Here is a 21,160-nt window from a genome sequence, read left to right on the forward strand (position 1 = left end):
TAAAGGTCCAAAAAAAGGGGGGGCTTATCTACTTAGATCAAGGATCATCCTCCCGCCCAAGAGACCAGGTTTCAAAAACTGGCATTTTGAGGAAAGATAAACAAGTCGTGGCAATGCTTGAAGATGGGACCCACAGTGACCAATCCAAGTGCATAGCAGAACGAAATGATAAAGAAGGTTCATTGAGGATTGGAAACATGGTTGAAAGCGGGCAGGAGAAAGTTAATGATTCTGATGAACAAGTGAATCAACCTTTGAGTGATTTGGCTGCTATTGCGGCTGCTAATAGTGGAAAACGGAAGATCGGGGTCATGCAAGTTAGTAAGAAGAAAATCAAGAGATCCGTCTCTGGGAAAGATGAAGACTCTAACTCAATTATCCCGAAACTGGACTCTGAGGGAGAAAGCAAGGCTGAGGGTCATTGTGACCATGGAAAAAACCTGAACCCAGCGGTGGAGGCTGCTATGCAGCCCCGCCGAGAGCCATGATTATCTTCTGCTGGAATTGTCGCTGGCTTGAAAACCCAGTAACAGTTCGGGAGCTTAAGAGATTCGTCTCTAAAAAGGACCCTTTTGTTTTCTTAAGTGAAACGCGCCTTCGGAAAAATAAATCGGAGAAAATCCGAATCAGGTTGGGAATGTTCGGTTGTTTTGCTGTTGATAGGAGTGAGGATTGACTGGTTTACTCATGTTGTGGAAGGAAGATGTTAGTGTTTCTCTGCTTGGATTCTCAATTCTCACATTGATGCAGAAATCGTTTGGAATCAATTTCATTTCCTATTTACAGGTTTTTACGGCTGGAGTGATAGAGCTAGGAAACGTTATAATTGGAGACTCCTTGAACAACTTAAGAACAAGTCGAGCCTGCCTTGGATTGTGGGTAGCGATTTTAACGAGATTTTCCTCTCAAATGAAAAGCAAGGAGGAAGACGGAGATCTAATACATATATGGAAGATTTTAGACAAGCTCTTCATTCGTGCGATTTGAAGCCTTCTAAGGGATGGTTTACATGGTCGTACGGTAGACATGCCTCTAAACATACGAGGAAAAGAATTGATAGGTTCGTGGCGAACTCAAGGTGGCTCCAACTTTTTAACAATTTCAGCGTTTTAACGGAGTATTCTACTATTTCCGATCATGCTGGACTGCTGCTTAATTCTCAAGGCAGTGGGGATTCAAGCAGCTCATTTAAACGGGGCGATTACTTTAAATTTGATGCGTGCTGGGCTAAAGAAGATAATTGTGGTGCGTTGGTCAAGGAGGTTTGATCGAATTTGTCAGGAAAAATTATTGTAGTGGGTTCGAGACTCTCTATTTGGCAAAGGAAACGTAAGCGTGATGCTAACAGAAATGAGGTGGAATTAAGGGCTCGGATCAGCCAGCTTGAAGCTTCTCCTATCAACGACGTTTTTGTGGAAAATCTTATGGTTGCTAAAGAATAGTTGCGTGATCTTATTAACAAAGATGAGGTTTATTGGATGCAACAATCAAGGGTGGCGTGGCTGCAAAACGGAGATAGAAATTCAAAGTTTTTTCACGCTAGAGCCAACGGAAGAAAAAAAAGAATCTGATTAAAGGGCTGGTTGATGATAATGGTTGCTGGGTTGATCAAACGGCGGACATCTTTAATGTTGCCACCAGTTATTTCTCCACTCTTGTCCGGTCGTCCAATGCTGAACCAGCTGAAGCAATCCTCAACGCCATCTCTTCATGTATTTCACTGGAGGACAATTCTAAACTGTGTGCCAAGTTCACCTCCGAGGAAGTGCTGAGAGCCTTCCCCCAAATCAATCCTTCCAAAGCCACTGGAATTGATGGTCTTCCAGGTAGTTTTTTTCGCTCCTTTTGGAATGTTGCTGGCAATGATGTAGTGTCTCTTTGTCTCGACCTTCTTAATGGTCGTTCTTCTTTTGAGATTGTTAATCAAACTGTCATTGTACTCATTCCGAAAACGGATTCTCCCCAATCAATGAAAAATTTTAGACCGATTAGCTTATGCACGATCATCTATAAGGTGGTGTCTAAGGCTATTGTTAATAGTTTAAAACATGTCATGCCTTGTTGTATCTCCCCTAACCAATGCACCTTTGTTTCGGGTAGACGTATTTAGGATAATTTTTTAGTCTCCCACGAAATGTTTCACTACCTTAAAAGTTCTGATAATGGTCATAACAAATGAGCAACTATTAAATTGGATATGGAAAAAGCATACAATAGGGTCGAGTCGTCTTTTGCTAAATGTGTTATGCAACGTATGGGATTCGATGACAAATTTATTTATCTTATTATGAGGTGTATTTGTTATGTTACTTATTGTATTCACATCAATGGACTACTCTCGGATTCGTTCAAACCGGAGAGAGGGCTTCGACAAGGTGACCCCTATCTCCATATATCTTTCTCTTTTGTGTGCAGGGGCTTTCGGCATTGCTTTTTTTGGCTCAAAAGAATGGTACAATTAAAGGGGTTAGAGCAAGCGTCTGAGGTCCAAGAGTTAATCATCTCTTCTATGCGAAAGATTGCCTTTTATTTATCAGGAATTCCCCAGCTGAAGCAAGGAGACTTAAGGAAATTCTGAACATGTATGAGCAGTCCTCAGGACAGAAGATTAACTTCGATAAATCAATCATATACTTCAGCCCGAACACCTTACTTGAACACGGTCGGAGAATCATTGAAGAATTTCAGGTTTTGGAGAAAGAGGATCCGAGTATTTATCTTGGTTTTCACTCATTATAGGGAGAAACAAAACAAATGCTTTCGGGTTCATCAAAGATAAAACAATGAAGAGAATCCAAGGGTGGACGAAGAACATGCTTTCCTATGGAGGGCGCGAGGCGTTCCTTAAATCGGTCATTCAAGCTCTACCTACGTACGTTATGTCATGCTATTTGTTACCGGATGGAGTTGTTGACTCTATTACTTCTCAGATTCGAGCTTATTGGTGGTCTGGGAAGCAAGACCAAAGAGGATGGGCTCATGTTTCGTGGGACAAGGTCTGCCGAGCAAAGAGGGATGGTGGTATGGGATTTAGGGACCTTAAATCCTTCAATTTCGCTATGTTGGGGAATCAGGAGTGGAAGTTTATTCAAGATCCTAATTCGTTGCTTTATCGTGTCTTCAAGGCTAAGCTCAAGTTTTGTCGAAGCTCAGGCTATAAAGCTTCTTACGCTTGGTCAAGTCTCTTCAAGGCGAAAGAGGTTCTTAAAGATGGAATGTTTTGGAGGATTGGTTCCCAAGGAGCAGCCCAAATTTTCCTTGACTGTTGGGGCAAATCAGCATCGGTTCAGCTATCTTCGAGCTACGTTGATAATGTAGAGTCTCCGTTTAGATGCAAGTATTTCATGTCAATCAATTAAGCATGTTGGGAGGAAGCGAAAGTTAGAACGGTTTTCTCTAATGATGATGCTTACAGAGTTCTTAATACGATGATCTCCCCAACCTCTGAAGATAGACTTATTTGGGAGCATCATAGTACGGGTTGCTATTCTACGAAGTCTGGTTACAATTGGATCTTAATGAAGAAAGGTACTGCTAGAAATAGGGAGAAGGTTTGGAGAATTCTCCCAAAGCTGTCCACCCTCCCTAAGATCAAAGTCTTTGGCTGGACATGCTGCCATGATGCTCTCCCTACGGCTGAAAAACTTTTGAATGCAGGTTTAGCTAATGGGACGTGCCCCCCCTGCAACTCGGATTTGGAGACAACCATTCATGCTCTAAAAAATTGCCCCAAGTCGCAGGTCACACTTGCTCTTTCAGGATTGTCAATGTCAATCATTGATTTGCAAGGCTCCTCGTGCATTGAATGGCTGCCTCAATTCTCGATCTTGAAGGCTTTTCAAGTCTTGTGGTGCTGCTGTGGAGTATTTGGAATTGTCGGAATAGGTGGGTTCATAATAAGGAATGGACGGAGGATAGAGATGTTAACGCCGCTTGGAATCTTGCCTCAGAATTTAAAGAAGTGAATTCGAGGGCTGTTGTGATAGCGGGTAGGACCCTTGTTGCGGGATCTCTTGGATGGGGACCGGCCAACTAATGGAACAATCAAAATTAATGTTGATGGGCACTTTCATTGCATAATCCTTTCTGGCAAAATAAGGATTTAAGGTTGTGAATGTAAAAAAGTAGCACTAACATAGCTGCTCACTCGTTGGCAAAATGGGCACTTTCATTGCATAATCCTTTCTGGTTCTCCTATGATGAACCAAATTGCATTAAAAACGATGTATTGTTGGATGCCATTGGAATATAATTGAATCTTCCCTTCAAAAAGAATATTCCTTGTAAAATATTTTTTTAAAGTTTGATATTTGTAATTTCTTCTTAGGAAATGTTGTACACTTAAGACTTTCTGTTTGGTGAACGAGTAGCCCATTGAATTATTATATGGTACGTTATCGGCAGGTAGGCTTGAAGATAAGAATAAATGTTATATTTATTTATTTTAAAAATTTAAAATAATATGAATATATTTATTATTATTTCAATATTGTTTATAAAATTATTTTTTATTAAATAATAATCCATAAGTAATTTTAAAGTTATATAACGTTAGTTATTAAAATATTAGGATTTATAATACTACAAATTTTAAATACAATTATTTTATTAGAACAGAGAAGATAACGTGAGTATTTTAATAGGCATATAGCCCATCTTCTTCCTATGGACCTATGTGACAATGACTCCCTTGTCCAACAAAGCGATGAGTAAATCAAATACAACTATTCTTTGTCCCCTGTAGGGCAATTTACTTTTGTTCACATTTATTTATCTATTTTTCATTAAATTTCCTTCCTTCCTAAGAAAAAAAAAACGAAATAGTTTAATCTAATCACAGTTTTATCGAATCATTTATGAACTGTTTATTTGTTAATACATTATTTGCCTCTTATTTTCATAGTGAATTCTTAAAGGGGTTTTCAATTTCTTCATAGACTTTCAGAAATTAATATTCTTTCGCATTAAAATTTTATCTCATATTTTATTAAAAAATTATAAGTAATTCACAGAATAATTTATATATAAATATATAAAAGAAGAAGCAAGATAATATTTTTTTCTTCTAAATTATTGGTGAAATGAGGCTAAGGAACCCAAAACAAAGAAGAAAAGGAAAATTGTTTATAATTCAAAAAGTCAATCCTTTGTTTATAATTGTAACAATGATTTTCAGTTTGACAAAAATAGGCAGTGAAATAGAAGACAAGAGATTTATAGTGAACTGTTTGTTCCATATTATGCAATTAAAGTCTATGTTTCATACGATGAAGACATATATAAAAACAACCATGTGAAGGATGGGTTGAAGCAAGCTTTCGATTATCACCATCAATGGAGCATTTAGGTTCACAATCGCAGGCTCCGGCTGAACTAAGCCTGTCGCACGACAAGCACTTCGCTTTGCATGGCGAAATTTGGCTACTTATCGTCATTCTTACTTTTGCTCTCTTCTTTGCTTACATTCTCTTTTGTCCTCGCCCTAGATGCCGTAGAAGCTCAGAGTCCGAAGAAGATGCTTCGGACTCTGATAATGTTCCATGGCAGAGGACCAGTAGTTTGGTGTCTTCGAGGGGTCAGAGCGTGATCGGCGTTGAGGGTAAAGCTGAAGACGAGGGGGAAGAGGGTAAAGCTGAAGACGAGGGGGAAGAAGAAGATTATCCGAGTAGAATCAATGGGAAATTTCCTTTGTGAAGAGTAAGTTCCTTATTTTCTCAAGTTATGTACCATTGTCGTAATCATCAGATTTATATAAAAACCAGAGATTGACGAATCTCAATCGTGTAATTCTCGAATGATAATCTTCAACACTCGGAGTTCTTTTTGTCGCATGCATGTGGTTTTTCCAACTTAACCGGAGTTTTGATTCTCAGGTTCAAGATTAAAATTTCCTTCTAATTGTTTCTAGGTTATATTTTAGTTTTGGTCCCTCTACTTTGCTTAATTTAAGTCCTTATACTGTTTTCAATGTTATTAATCAATCTAAATAGTTAAATTATAAATATTATTAATTAATCATTAATCACATGTTACTCTAGTAGAATGAAACACTAGATTCTTTAAATAATAACTAAAGTTCAAATCCCGACATTGTCAATAAAACAAGTTGAGTTTGAAAGATTGTCCCCTAATAAACCTCTACAATATTTAATTCGAATTAATCAACCGATATGAATACAAAATTTTATACCAACAAAAATGATGATGTATTTTTTAAAAAAAATAGAAAATACCCTTTTCATCGGACTGGCATTTATTTATTAAGTGCGTCAGAAATAGATTTTTGAAGAAAATTCCACATCAATATTTGATCGAAAATAATATAACATGAACTAACTTATAATATTATGAAAATTGATTATCAGATTATGCCAAGTTGATGAATAAAGAAAAACTCTCAATTTTGAGGAAAAATTATTAGGGTCACTTTACTCACCACCTCATCCATGGTCTCAAGTAATAATACATCTTTCCTATGTGTAAATAAAAGCGGATATTATTTAAAATTTTTTAAAATTGATGAATGTGATTAACTGGGACCATGGATAACGTGGTGAGCTGAGACCATAAAATAATTTCTCAAAGTTTGAGTATAATAAAAGGACTAAGATCATATTTTCACCCTATTTCAACTAGCATCATCAACAGGATGTAAAGAACGAAAAAATAAAACAATAAATTAATGGATGATAATTAAGCCTCAAACGTTGTCATCACAATCATACTTGGAACTTCAATGCCATCAGTAGAATCAAAATATTTCAAGTGTTTTAATGTCGTGCCAAGTTACAACATTTTTTTCATAGTAAATTGTCAGGAAAATAAGCATTAAACAATGCTTGTGCAGCTTACAAGTTTTACACAGATTCTTAAATCAGAAAATGAGACTGCTGATTAATATCGACGTTAAGGTAACCGTAAGGTTGTCATCAAGCTCGGTGCTAATCGGAAGGGACTCCACCAGGGCTGAGGCAAGAGACACAATCAAGAAACCTAAAACCATCCCCCAACTCTTTTGAATATATCCGAAGTAGGAAAAGTAATACATATACCTGTTACATTTTTGCTTGGCATTTAATACGAATGCTCCATCGTGTTGATACTTAACATTGAAAGAGAAAATCGACACAAAACTTACCCTATAGAAGACAAAAAACCAGCTGTGGCCATTGCAACACTACCAGCTATGGACTTGTTCCTGTTGTGAGGAAGTTTCTGTTTACCGAATCGCCTTCCTACAACATCTGCGAAACCTGTACAGATAAAAATAACTATGACAAAGTTTTGCACTTTTCATGATTGAATAGAATCATAGAAATTCAAGATAAACCATCCCATTCAGTGTTTTTAAGCACTTGAAAAGTTCATCTCAAGTGGTTGTGAGTCGAGCTAAATCAAGACAGAAAAAAAGGACGAAAGAGATAAATTAATTAACAGTTACCATCGCCGGCACAAAGGTTACATATTGCAGCAATTCCAATAGGTGAATTCCTCCAGTATACCGCACAAGCCAAAGTAACCGTTATAGCATAATAAAGGGGTCCTTTAAGAAGTTCCCTGATGTAGCGAGTAAGTTAAGGTCAAGTTGAAGAAGTCCTAAAAATTGATAAATAATATATGAATCCAATAAAGACTCAATTTCATTTTCAGATGATCAAATAACAAGAACTCTCAAGGAAAAACTTCACATATACAATTTGATGCATTAGTTTGGCTGAAAGAAAACACCCAACAAGATAAAACTGCTAGCAAGTAAGAAAACTACTGATATTCATAACATAGACATCAAGTTTTCGATTTCAAACGAACCTGTAGTCTCCATGTCTGCTCATTGACTTCACAGTGGCTTCATCTTTCCATATTCCAGAACCTATAAGAAGCATCCGTACAATATTGACACCAGGAGTAATAGCTGCTAAAGTTGCTCCACGAAATCCCGGACTGTAATGATAAGTATTAGCTATTTTTCAAGGCCATACATGGCAAACAATTTAGTGTGTATTGCTAAGGATACTACCTGAATAATGGCCAGCAAAGCATGAAAACTAGACCGATGCTTATATGCACAAGCTTCCGATTCAGTTTCTGAACAACAAAACAAAGAAGTCCTTCACAAAAGAATGAATTATATCACATCCTAGCATAGATGGCCGTAGGAAATCACATCGCTGTTTCACTGTTATTTTCCATTTAAATCACATCGCTATCCAGAACCAAAAGTCAGTAGGAAATCATAAGCTTTACTAAATCGAGGGCAATTGTCCTTAAAAACTAGAATTTTAGATGGATGAATTATATCAAACTTCGTTTTAGATCCAGTGACAATTCTATAAAAATAGTCAAGGGAAGGAAATCAAGCCAAGTATAGATGTCAATAACACCATGTTTGGGCAAACCAGAAACTAATGGAGTCATCCAAGGACCAAAATCTAAACTTGGGAATTTTTTAGCGATATAACTGACCTGATCTACGCCTCGTCTGGCAGTCTCTTTCCAGAGTAAGAGAAAAGCGAATATAACGGCGCAGCAAACCATGGCGGCGAACAAGTCAGCCGCCAGCGAGTTTTCAGATAGCATTATTAACCGCAACAGATAATATCTCCCTTGACCTTTAGCCAAAATGAAAGAATTCTACATACTAAACTTCAAGAGAAAAATATATCTATAGATATAAATTTTTTAATAATTATTATATATTTTAAAAAAGTATTATCTATAACAACTAACGACACTACTTAAAAAATGAAAAAAAAAGAGTATAATTTTCGCCGATGGATCTGTATAAATCTAGTAAAATATTAATAAATGAAAAAAAAACCTCGTAAGCTGCCAAACATTTTGGACTACGGAGAGAGTTATCCAAGTCAGCATTTGCCAATTGAAAACGAAATGTTTTCAGCACGAAATCATGACGAAGATAATGAAAAGATGCGGACGGAATTTTAACCTGGTCAAACAGAGAGGCGATTGGCGGTCTCCTCCCAGACCCGGAGGACAGATAGAGCGAGGGAGCTGGAAAATAAGACGGCGCAAGTGTCGAACATTACTGGATTTTGAGAAATTTCACTACGGCAGCCGGAGGCCTTGGTTCTCTGCGAAGTTTTCAGGGGTCTATTGACCGAAAAGTGAAACGATTAGTAAATTTGGGTCTCTTAGACTGTTATCGCCGGCTAACGGGCTAAGATGTTAGAAATAAGGATGTGTTTGGTTGGTCCGTTTGGTAATGTCATTCTCGGTAATCTTATATTACTAATAGTTAAGTTTTTGGGTATATTACTGACGTGTTAGACTAAAATGTCCTTAAAAAAATTTCTTTCAAAATTAACCTTATTCTGTCATTGAATAATAAATTTTTTTCGAAAGTTAAATTACAAATTTATCCTTAAACTATTTTAGATTTACAAAAAAAACTATAATTAAAATTTTATATGAAGTTCAGGGGTTAAAATAAAATTTTACCCTTTCATTAAACCTTTTGATAGAGGTTTATCTTAGGTATATGGTGATTGCCTCTTGATTTTTGTGGTCAAGAGGCGAGAGTTTTAGGTGATTATATTTTTTGTAATGATGTTTATCCCCGTTTGAGGGTATTTCGTGTTTTCTTATGTAATGGGTGTTTCATTCAATAAAATATGAGGTACTCTTTTCTTCCTTCCAATGTTCGTTAACGTACTTCTTAGTATGTGGACGAATACAAAGGAGTTTTTAATGAGACCTCCAACTTCTATAAAAAAATTTAAACCTTTTTATATTTTCAATTTTGTAAAAAATATATATATAAATTTTATGAATTTAAATTTTTTAAAGAAAATATATAAATATTTCTCAACTTATTAAAAAAACAAATATATAATAAGGACAATTTGATCAAATATATATTCCAATAATCTTTTATTCCTTTAACCAAACACGGTAATCTTATATTCCTGCTAAACGAACCAAACACAAAATACAACATTCCCAGTAATTCAATTCCCTGGTAATCTTTTATTCTCATTAGTAATCTTACATTCCGTGAACCAAACGCACCTTAAGGGTAAACTACACGGGAGACCACTTAACTATGGTCAAAATTAATTTGACCACCGAAGCTTCAATTGAATCAATCCGACCACCCAACTATTTAAATGTTTCAATCAAGCCATCGGCCGTTAATTTTTAACAGAGATGGTGACGTGTCTGTTAAAACATTTTGGTATAATTCACAATTGATCCTTATAACTTGTATATTCTTTCAATTTGATCTTAATTTTAATAAATTAAAATAAATTTAAACATCGAATCAGGAGGTGTCATGTGTCATTGAACCAATATATTTTACTCTAAAAATATATATTTTATCTTTATCATCAGTTAAAATATATTTTTCAAAATACCTTAACTTACAATTTATTTTAATTTATTAAAATTAGGATCAAATTGAAAGAATATATAAGTTATAGGGATCAATTATGAATTATACCAAAATATTTTAACGGACACATCACCACCTCTGTTAAAAATTAACAGTCGGTGACTTGATTGAAACATTTAAATAGTTGGGTGATTTGATTGATTCAATTGAAACTTCAGTGGTCATTGGTTTTTGACCATAGTTTAGTGGTCTCCCGTGTAGTTTACCCTAGAAATAAACTGCTCTAAAATAATATAGGGTAAAATATATCAATAGTCCTCGGTCTATAGAATAGGTTTTTCTTGTGTCCTTTAATTATAAAAAAATAGAAAATTATGTCGATTTAAAAAAAGGGTAAATTATAAGAGTGACCACTTAACTATTGTCTCCTTTTATTTTGACCATCAATGTTTCAATTTCATTAGTCAAACCATCCAATTATTTAAATGTTTCAATTAAATCACTAGTCATTAATTTGTAAAGGAAGAGGTGACGTGGTAATTAAAATATTGGTATATTTACACATTTGGTCCTTAATATTTACACATTTTATTAATTTAATTTTAATTTTAATTCAATTACATAAATATTATCTCCAATTAGTTTGTGACACGTGTCACTGCCTAACTTGAGAATATTTTATTAATTATTATTTATTTAATCCATTGTTTTTTCATCAACAAAGTGATGACACATGTTACCATTACTTCAGACAAAAAAATAAATGGAAAAGGCAAGACTTAAACTTGAGACACAAGAATTAGACTGCATACGCTTAAACCACTTAGCTAAGAACCTCAATTACTTAAAAAATACAATATTTAAATAGCTATATAGACTGATTGATGAAATTGAAATCAGTGGTCAAAATGAAAGACAATATTGGTCCTTTGAGTATTGATATTATATTTGTTTACCGGAATCTGAACACATTTGAAAATACAATGTAGTATCGGTATTGCCATGAGAGTATTGATATCTCTCTTACCTTTGGTATCGATATTGCAAGAACAATATCAATATTGTTCATACGGTATTGATATTGTAAGAACAATATCGATACTACTTACCTAGAAAAATTGTTTTGTGTTCAACTTCAAGTTTTATGAACTTCGAATTATTTTTAAAACTTTGAATAAATTCAATCGAGTTAAAAATCTATGTAAGTTAAGTTATTGTTAGAAGGATTTGAACCTGTGTAAGTTAAGTTAAAAATCTAGATTTTGTGTTTCCTATTTTTCAAATTTACAAAACAATTTTAATGAAAACACCGATATCAATTTTTTTATGTTTTCATATTTTCAATTATTTATGTTTTTATTTTCTAAAAATTATTTTCTAATTTTACAACCAAATACATTTTTTTTAACGTTTTCCATTTTCTAAGAGAATGAAAATAAAAATATCACGTATTTCTTATAACCAAATGGATGACTGTGGTTAAACACGAGTTCACTTGTTGCAAGGTTTTACTAAGCTAAATACTTGTTAGACACGAATCTTTTACAAGTCAGTAGGTCTATAAACGAACCAAATGAACACGAATGAATGTTATGTTAATGCTCGTTCATTTAACTTTAACCAATCAAACAAATGAACACAACAACTAAATAAACAAATTTTTTTGTTGATGTTCGATCATTAAGAAATTTAGCATGTCCGTGCGCATACATATTTGTTCGTTAAAATGATAAACGAACATAAACAAACGAACGTAAATGAACACAAACGAACGAACGTAAACAAATACAAACGAACGATTACAAACGAACGTAAACAAACATAAAATTGATTGAGTTTACATTTGAGAAGAGTTTTTTTTTCTTTTCAAATAACCTTAGTTTGTGAGAATTTTTTTATTTGGGTTTAAAATTAATTGGATTTAAAATATTAATGGATTTAAGGTTAAAATTTATTAAGTCTCAATATTTCAAACATGTTTAGAGATTGCACCGAATAAACAAATTAACTTAAACAAGCATAAATAAACGGATTATCGAACGCTCCCAAACGAATAAACTCTTTGTTCGTGTTCTTTCATTTAATTAAACGAATATAAAATTTTATTCACGTTCGTTTGTTTACACGCCAACAAGCCAGGTTGGGCTACAAACCATCTTTTATTTGAAAGTGTAAGAACTACTCGAGGTTTTATCAAATTGTAACTATAGTGGTGAATGGGGAACGAAGTTTCAGTCTCAGTTTGGAATGACTACCGGCGACAAAGCTCGAAATCGAAAGGTCATTACTCGAGGATTTACTAGGGCAGATCGTGGTAGTCGTCGTGATTGCGCATATGCGTGAAGTGTGTAGGCTTTCATTGCTCACGCACATTGCCCAATTTGGATTTACACGATTGGTTTTGTTGGATATTACATTATAAACAACAGGTTGCTTTGGGGCATTATGGAACTCGAGCAACAAGTTGGTCCAACAAAGAAAATTAGTGATGATTCAAAATTATTTTTTTTTTAAAAATAAACATATATTAATAATATAAATTTTTTTATATGTGAGTGAATATAAATAAAATCGTAAAGTGAGTATAATCAATAAAAATAAATAACTAAAAGAAAATTCTAATTTTTAAGACATATACTTGTCTATCCTAACATGAGTATTTCGAAACCCGGAAACGTGGCCATCACAAGTATAAAAATTGCAAAGATTCTCACAAAATCCTTGATTTAACAATGCAGGGGGGTGAGTTGAAAATGGCTGCAAATTGGTCTGCTCCACTTTCTATTTTCTCAATCAAATAACACAGAGCGATGCAGAATCCTCACATGGGGGGCTAGCACCACTTTCTTGGCTCCTTGCCTACCTATATTCTGTTTTGGACCCCACCCCATTTTTTTGTTTTAATATAAAAATAAATATCTAAATTACGTCTGAAAATACAATTTGGTACCTAATAATTTTTCATTAAAAATAAGTGTTTAAAGTTTTCAACGTTACGCTTCTACTTGTTTAGACCGTAACAACCGTTAAATTTGACCGTTATCTAATGTGTATTACGCATATAAAATTTAAATAATTATTTTATTTTAAAAATTTTATATTATAATTAGAAAACAAAAAAACTCAAATTTTACATTTTTCGTCGTTGATCGGATACCGTCGATCGTGGCTTTCACTGTTGACATCATCAGAATCTTTCACTGTCGTGATCAAAATCCAATCCTCCATCCACAATGAAACTGCGCTGATCATCGTGAAAAATGTCGCGAATGGTCGTCGGATTTTTAGGTTTTTCATTTAAATTTTCCGACGATATTGACACCTACAACTGTCCGTGCATTACACGACCGCCATTGTTGTGTTCCTAGTTCTAAGAAAAACCCAACCAATGGTGACTATTATTCGTAGGAGGTGGGGTGACTAGAGGGAGAGGGACGAAGAAGGGAAAGGGGGTTTGATTTTTTTTTTTGAAAAAATACTTTATTATTAGAAAATTGAAAAATTTAAAATATAATTGTATGCACCCAAAAGTATAACAGAAAAAATATTATACACTTATTTTTAGCGAAATTTTTTTTAAGTACTAAAATGTATATCGAAGCATAATTTAGACACTTATTTTTTTATTAAGACTTTTTCTTTGTATAATAATACATCCCAACTTGTAATCATGACTAAATTATAAACATACCGGACATGTTCCACTGATCCTTTGATCATTCACCCAATCAACGTAACAAAAACTTTTAATTCTAATTTTAGCCCCTCTACTATGCTTAAATTTCAGATTAATCCATTTGCTTCAATTTTACATAATGTTATTGTTAGTTTACCCAAATTACTACTTCAACAACAACAAATAATACTTTTATCAATTTGATCATGTTAATTACATTATAAAATAGATGATCAAATCATACCAAATTGAAATAGAGAGAAAATTCTAAATTTCAAGATAGTAGTAGGAGTAAAATCATAATTAGACCTGAAAAAATCTTCATGGATGAAAGAAAAGGGTAAATTAATTGATCATGTTAATAATTCACGTGGTTAACATTCACGTGGTCTAATTATGTTTTACTCCTCTTCTATGCTAAAAATTCAGGGATTGATCCCTTCATTTTAATTTGATATAATTTTAGTCCATCCACTTTTATTGTATCATCACTCATCAGTATATCCAAACTAATAACACCATTAGAGTATCCAAGTAAATCCAGTGGCTACTGGCTCCACACAGCACACTGGTGCTTTTTTTTGGCGTTGGAGGTAGACACCAAATCAACCACTTTTCTTTCTGGTAACCCCAACACCAAAACTGCCAAACTATAATATAATAATAATAGCAATAAGGCTTCACTGTGAAAAAAACAAATCATTTTCCATCAGGAAGAGATTGAGGGAAGGAAAAAACTGTGAAGAATCTGAATGAAACTCAGACATTAAAACTTGTTGCAAAGTTCTCTGCTTTATGCACTGCATCACTTTCCCTCTCTCTTTCCTTCCCTCTATGCTTGAAGAATGAGAGAAAGGAGGTAAACAACAACCCCCTTTTTTTAAAAAAAGCTTTTTCGTTTATTTTTGTTTGTTGATTCTTGAGTTGAGTTAGAATAAGTATTTATATGTGAATAGAAGATAGTGAGTGAAGGAAAACTAACATATGGTATAATAGTGAATAGAAACATGCGTGGTCTTAAGCTAATAGAAAGTTTCAAAAGCACTCAAGTTCATGCCTTGAATCCACCAGATACCACTGTTGTTAACACTACTGCCTCTTCTTCCACATCCAGCAGTATCAGTAATCATAGAGTCAAATTTATAGGTTCAAAACTCAAATCCAACAAGGCCTGCTCCGTGTCAAGAGATAAAACACTGCTTCCTTTTGGACTCCCTAGAACTGACCTTCTTGAACCGCCTATAGAACCTCACTTGAAACCCATTCAGCTGGTAGAAGCCTTAGCCGACCTCTATCGCACGTTCAAGGCCTGTTCGGAATCCGGGAAATTGTCTATATGCATTGAGCAGTACTCCGTTTTGAGTAGCCTTGGTGATCCTAAGTTACTGAGAAGGTGCCTCCGCGCTGCAAGGCAACATGCCTTTGATGTGCACTCGAAGTTAGTTTTATCGGCTTGGTTAAGGTATGAGAGGAGAGAAGATGATCTTGACGGTGTATCACCAATGGATTGTAGTAGGTTCATTCTTGAGTGTCCTAAGGCTGCCCTGGTATCCGGGTATGATCCAAATTCGATTTACGACCATTGCAAGTGTTATCAAGGGTGTACTAAGTCCACAGATGTACAAATATATAAGAGGAATGAGCTTTTGACATTGAAAGAAGATGATGATATCTTCTTTTGTGTTGGCAATGAGGAAATTAATTGTGTTCGATTTAAAATTGCTGCACTTTCGAGCCCATTTAAGGCAATGCTATACGGGAGTTTCATGGAGTGAAAAGTTATAAAATCGATTTTTCACAAAATGATATCTCTGTATTGGGAATGAGAGCTGTGGATTTGTACAGTAGGACTAGGAGGGTGGACTCGTTTTCTCCTGAGATTGTTCTGGAGCTCTTATCTTTTGCAAATAGGTTTTGCTGTGAGGAAATGAAGTCTGCTTGTGATATTCATTTGGCTTCTTTAGTCAGTTCCATGGAGGATGCTTTGGATCTTATCGAGTACGGATTACAGGAAAGGGCAAATGTTCTAATAGCTTCATGTTTGCAAGTGTTGCTAAGAGAGCTCCCAGGTTCTCTTTACAACCCCAATGTGATGAAAATATTTTGTAGCTTTGGGGCTAGGGAGAGATTGGCCTCAGCAGGGCATGCTTCTTTCCTCCTGTATTATTTCCTAAGCCAGGTGGCTATGGAAGAGAATATGGTGTCGAATGCAACATTAATGCTGTTAGAAAGGTTGAGAGAATGCGCCTCTGAAAAGTGGCAGCAGGCTCTAGCTTTGCATCAACTGGGTTGTGCGTTGCTCGAGAGGAACGACTACGGAAGTGCTCAATGTTGTTTTGAAGCAGCTAGTGAGTCGGGTCACGTTTATTCTTTGGCTGGTATGGCAAGATGCAGGTACAAGCAAGGGCAACAATATTCAGCCTACCGGTTGATGAACTCAGTTATCTCGGAGTATAAAGCTGTTGGGTGGATGTACCAAGAAAGGTCTTTATACAACGTTGGGAAGGAAAAGATTGTGGATTTGGACACCGCAACTGAATTGGACCCCATCCTGCCATTCCCATATAAATATAGAGCAGTCTCAAAGGTAGAGGAGAATCAAACTAGGGCTGCCATTGCAGAAATTGATAGAATCATCGGATTCAGCTTGCACCAGATTGCCTAGAATTGCGAGCTTGGTTCTTCATAGCAATTGAGGATTATGGAAGTGCTTTGAGAGATATCAGAGCACTGTTAACTCTGGAGCCAAATTACAAAATGTTCCATGAGCAAGTGAGAGGGGATATGTTGATTGAGCTCCTGAACCATAAGGTTCAGCAAGGAAGTCAGGTTGATTGCTGGATGCAGCTTTATGATCGATGGTCTTCCGTAGATGATATTGGCTCTCTAGCAGTCATTCACCAGATGCTGGTTAATGATCCCGGAAAAGGCCTCCTTCAATTTCGGCAATCTCTTCTACTTTTGAGGTAAGCTTTTTGTTATCAAGTTTTTGTTTAGTGAAATTATTATTGAAGTGCAATTCTTGTTTCTCTGTGGATTTTTAATAAGGTTGTTGCATTTCTAGAACCTTCTGTCTTTAGAATGTCAATTGTGTTTTTCTGAAATCCATTGTAATTCAGTGCTGTCTTACATTAATGGGAATGTGCCTATTTAAGCTAAGAGAATAGACATATGATTGCAGGCTAAATTGTCAGAAGGCGGCTATGCGATGTTTGCGATTGGCCCGTAACCTTTCTAGTTCCGAGCATGAGAAATTAGTTTATGAAGGATGGATTCTATACGACATTGATCATCGTGAAGAAGCTCTTGCAAGAGCCGAGAAGTCCATTTCGATTCAGCGGTCATTTGAAGCTTTTTTCCTGAAAGCATACACATTAGCAGACTCCAGTTTGGATCCCAAGTCTTCTTCTTATGTCATTCAGCTTCTGGAGGAGGCCCTTCGGTGCCCTTCTGATGGTCTTCGGAAGGGACAAGTAAGTAAATGTTTACTTGGACTTCATTTGGCAATCATTTTCATTCTATTTGATTGTTTTTTGGTGATATTTTTTTCAGGCACTCAATAATTTAGGCACAATACTTGTGGATTGTGGGAAACTAGATCAAGCTGCAACCTGCTATATGAATGCCCTTGAAATCAAGCACACAAGAGCTCATCAAGGCTTAGCACGCATATATTTTTTAAGAAATCAGCGGAAAGCTGCATACGACGAGATGTCCAAACTAATAGAGAAGGCACATAATAACGCCTCGGCATACGAAAAACGATCCGAATACTCTGATCGTGAGATGGCAAAGAATGATCTCAACATGGCCACTAAACTGGATCCACTAAGAACTTATCCATACAGATACAGGGCAGCTGGTAATTTTCAATTTCTTTTTCCTCAGTTTTTAAATTTGATTCAGGTACGAGACCCAGATTTTTCCTTATGGTTCTTTTGCCGACACAACTCCTTGCATACAAACAAAACTAGTTAAGAATGTGAGAAATAAATTGCTTGCACTCTTTAGATTAATTAGGTGTATGTAACCAATCATTCTAAACAAGTCTCCTTTATGACTTCCATAGCCTAAAATTACAATGATTATCATCATAAGAAAGGGCACAATACATTTAATTACAATTTGTTACTTTATTATATATATATATATATATATATATATATATATATTTCAAAGTACTGACATGATTACTTTATTAGTGTTAATGGATGACCAAAGAGAAACTGAAGCACTTGAGGAGCTTACAAAAACCATAGCTTTCAAGCCTGACCTGCAAATACTTCATCTTCGAGCGGCTTTTTATGAGTCAATGGGTGATATGAATGCAGCTCTTTGTGATTGTGAAGCTGCACTCTGCTTGGAACCGAATCATATAGACACGCTTGATCTGTATAATAGAGCACGAGACCGAGCCATCAATCCACAAGAAATGTAAGAGGCAGTACTGTTGTTACATTTTTGATGAACTATTTGATTTGGCTGTCAGTTACAAGGAAAAGAATTATGGAGTCTTTCACACCTAGCTGCTGAATGACCTCACCGCGTAAAGAGGACCCAGAGCGAGCTGCTTAAAAGTACGAGCAGCCCTACAGAATCAGGTCTACCTTGCCACACAAGAAACGATTTAGCCATTAAAGAACTTGTCATCTCTTGAGTTTGTAATATATATTTTTCATTCATGCTCCATGCTTCTCTCCCCTCCACCCTTTCTTTTCAAGTGTATCAGGCGTTAAAAACTAGATCTGCAAAATATCTACAGAAAACGAGCTTAACAAGGAGAAACACATTTCATTTTCCCTGTTTTTCACATTTAAAGAGAAATGGTTACATACAAAATATCAAAAGCAATAGTATGAAGATAGCTGTAACTTTTTATCTACGATCATCAATCGTTATTCCAATCAGCATTATAGTAAGTTGTAAGATTCATAGTTGCATTAGGAGTAAAAATCAATCCATAGTCTAACTTACCTTTCAAATATCTTATCTCAGAATATGTTTGACTGCAATCCAATGAAGTAAATACATATATCGTACAACTTTACTTGCACCGAAAGGAATGTCCGGATGAGTACGTGTAAGGTATTGTAATCCCTCTATGATACTTTGAAAGTGTTGAACATCCGAATATCAAGTTCATTTTAGGTTTGAATCATTTCAAATTTTGTTAATTTCAAGCTCTAATCATTTCAGTTTAAATCGGTATCAAATTCGGATAATTCAAGTCTAGGTTATTGGTTTTTGTAATCAAATTTAACTAAATTGGATTTGAATTTGGATTTATCAAATCAGTTTTGGAGTTGATATAAAAATTTGAGATTTCCATTATTGGTAAGCATCTGAGATACTCCTCTGCTTTCTCAACCTTGACCAAATGCATGTCCCAAACTTATGCAGAAAATCTGTCGTAACCTTGCTGGGTTATGTCTCAATATGCAGTCAGAGAGAAGCAATGGAAGCTACTAGTTTATTATGTTTCAAAGTTTGAAGGGTTTTCATAAATGTTTTTGAAGGCTAATCTATTACATTTGAAGTCTCTCTCAAGGTTTTATCCACCAGCATCAAGCACAACCCATTCCCAATTGATTCACCAACATGTTTTGAGTATTGAGTTTTCTCTAAACTACCTCCACCAAGATGTTAAAATCACAATGGTTGAACCTGGTGTAAATTCAAAGTTATCATCTTTACATGCGTGGGGTTTACTGATATTTGAAGTTATCAGAGAGAAAAGGCAGTGTTTCTGCTATTGCTGGAAATAGCTGTCTTGCCATTCAAGTTGCAGTCGGGGAACAACCATGGAAGTAGTAAAATACAAGTCCTGTCACAAACAAGATTCCAAGATAAAAGGCCAACGTAAGTTAAAATTTCCATATGGAACAATATAGTTTATTTAGCCGGACTTTTTTAATCAAAAAGTTAAGTTTTCGTTAAATAAAAAGACGAGATACAACGTAATCTCAACATGAAAACCTAAAGGATGTGAAGAAAAATGAAAACAAAACTATCAATTAAATACACGTTTCATATTAAAAAAAAAACCCTTAACTATCAATTAAATACACGTTTCATATTAAAAAAAAACCCCTTAACTATCAATAATCTCTTCGTTTCTATTCAAACTTGGACGCAATGTTAATGTAAGCATGGAGATTGAGAGAATTAGCATGAGAGATTGTTCTGCGAACGGTCATGAATGTATCAACAAACTATTTCGAAAGGGGATCTAACTATTTGATACCATCGACCTTTCATGATCAAGAGATGTGTTGTGATGAATGCAACACGAAGCGTCAAAGTATCATAACTAGACGATCTACCATGCCATAAAGACAAACAAAAATAAATGCTTCAAGAATATGAGGAAAGAAAGAAATCAAAACGAAGATGTAAAATGTTAAAAAAAACCAATTCAGACCTCAATTCAGGCAACTTAAAAACCAATTCAAACTTGAACTGATCATTGTATTTTATTCTCAGACTGGAGAATTTAGTAATAGTCTCGGAGGATATGTAATGGAACACTAACTTTGATTCTTGTTCTTCGATATTCTTTTAATGCATATTTGTTTGCCTTAGAATCAACGGCTCACATAAAACAAGAAAACCCAAAACCAAAATGAGTCAAACAGGAAAACTCTCCGTACCAGCTTTCTTCTCTTCACCGTGAAGCCTACGAATCATGGAAAGAATCTCGGTAACATGCAGGAACCCAGATTTTCTGGCTGGAATGTTGAATGACTCACTATTTCCCGGAGAAACCGCAAGATATTTTCTTCTACAACATTACAAAGAACGGAATAACAAGAGTCTAACAGCCAACAGGCCAAGTCGAAAACAGTGGTAAAGAATAGTAAAGCTGAGGAACTTACACATTTAGTAAACAAAACCATCTCTCCGCAATTACGATATATCAAAGTTCGAGTTCGAAGACAGTGATGGCGATAAAAAAAGAGAAAATTTCTACCATTGATAGTAAAAACAATTACAATTTTACACAAAGGTAAGCCTGCTAAATGCTACTGTTCTCCTTTCTTCAAAGTTCACTACTACTTTTTAAGGCTACAAAATAGGGAAAAGAAGACAAGAGAAATAACAAAAAGAAGAAGAAAAAGGTTAGCTCTTAC

The 21,160-nt window shown here is 35.2% G+C and overlaps 1 protein-coding gene and 1 pseudogene across 1 annotated transcript; one reads left to right on the forward strand and one right to left on the reverse strand.

Moving 5' to 3' along the window:
- Positions 1–6,725: 6,725 nt before the first annotated feature.
- On the reverse strand, positions 6,726–8,645 carry LOC120148215 (probable phytol kinase 3, chloroplastic). The gene is made up of 6 exons (XM_039161385.1): positions 8,464–8,645; positions 8,018–8,085; positions 7,810–7,941; positions 7,442–7,557; positions 7,139–7,253; positions 6,726–7,052 (listed from the first exon to the last, which is right to left on the reverse strand). Exons 1-6 carry the CDS (start codon positions 8,575–8,577, stop codon positions 6,875–6,877), a joined length of 723 nt encoding a protein of 240 aa, XP_039017316.1. The 5' UTR covers positions 8,578–8,645; the 3' UTR covers positions 6,726–6,874.
- A 6,016-nt stretch (positions 8,646–14,661) lies between these two features.
- LOC120148214 lies at positions 14,662–18,783 on the forward strand (annotated as a pseudogene).
- The last annotated feature ends 2,377 nt before the right edge of the window (positions 18,784–21,160 follow it).

This window comes from Hibiscus syriacus, unplaced genomic scaffold (genome assembly GCF_006381635.1).
Source record: "Hibiscus syriacus cultivar Baekdansim isolate YM2019G1 unplaced genomic scaffold, ASM638163v2 tig00110954_pilon, whole genome shotgun sequence".
In the NCBI taxonomy this organism is placed as follows: domain Eukaryota; kingdom Viridiplantae; phylum Streptophyta; class Magnoliopsida; order Malvales; family Malvaceae; genus Hibiscus; species Hibiscus syriacus.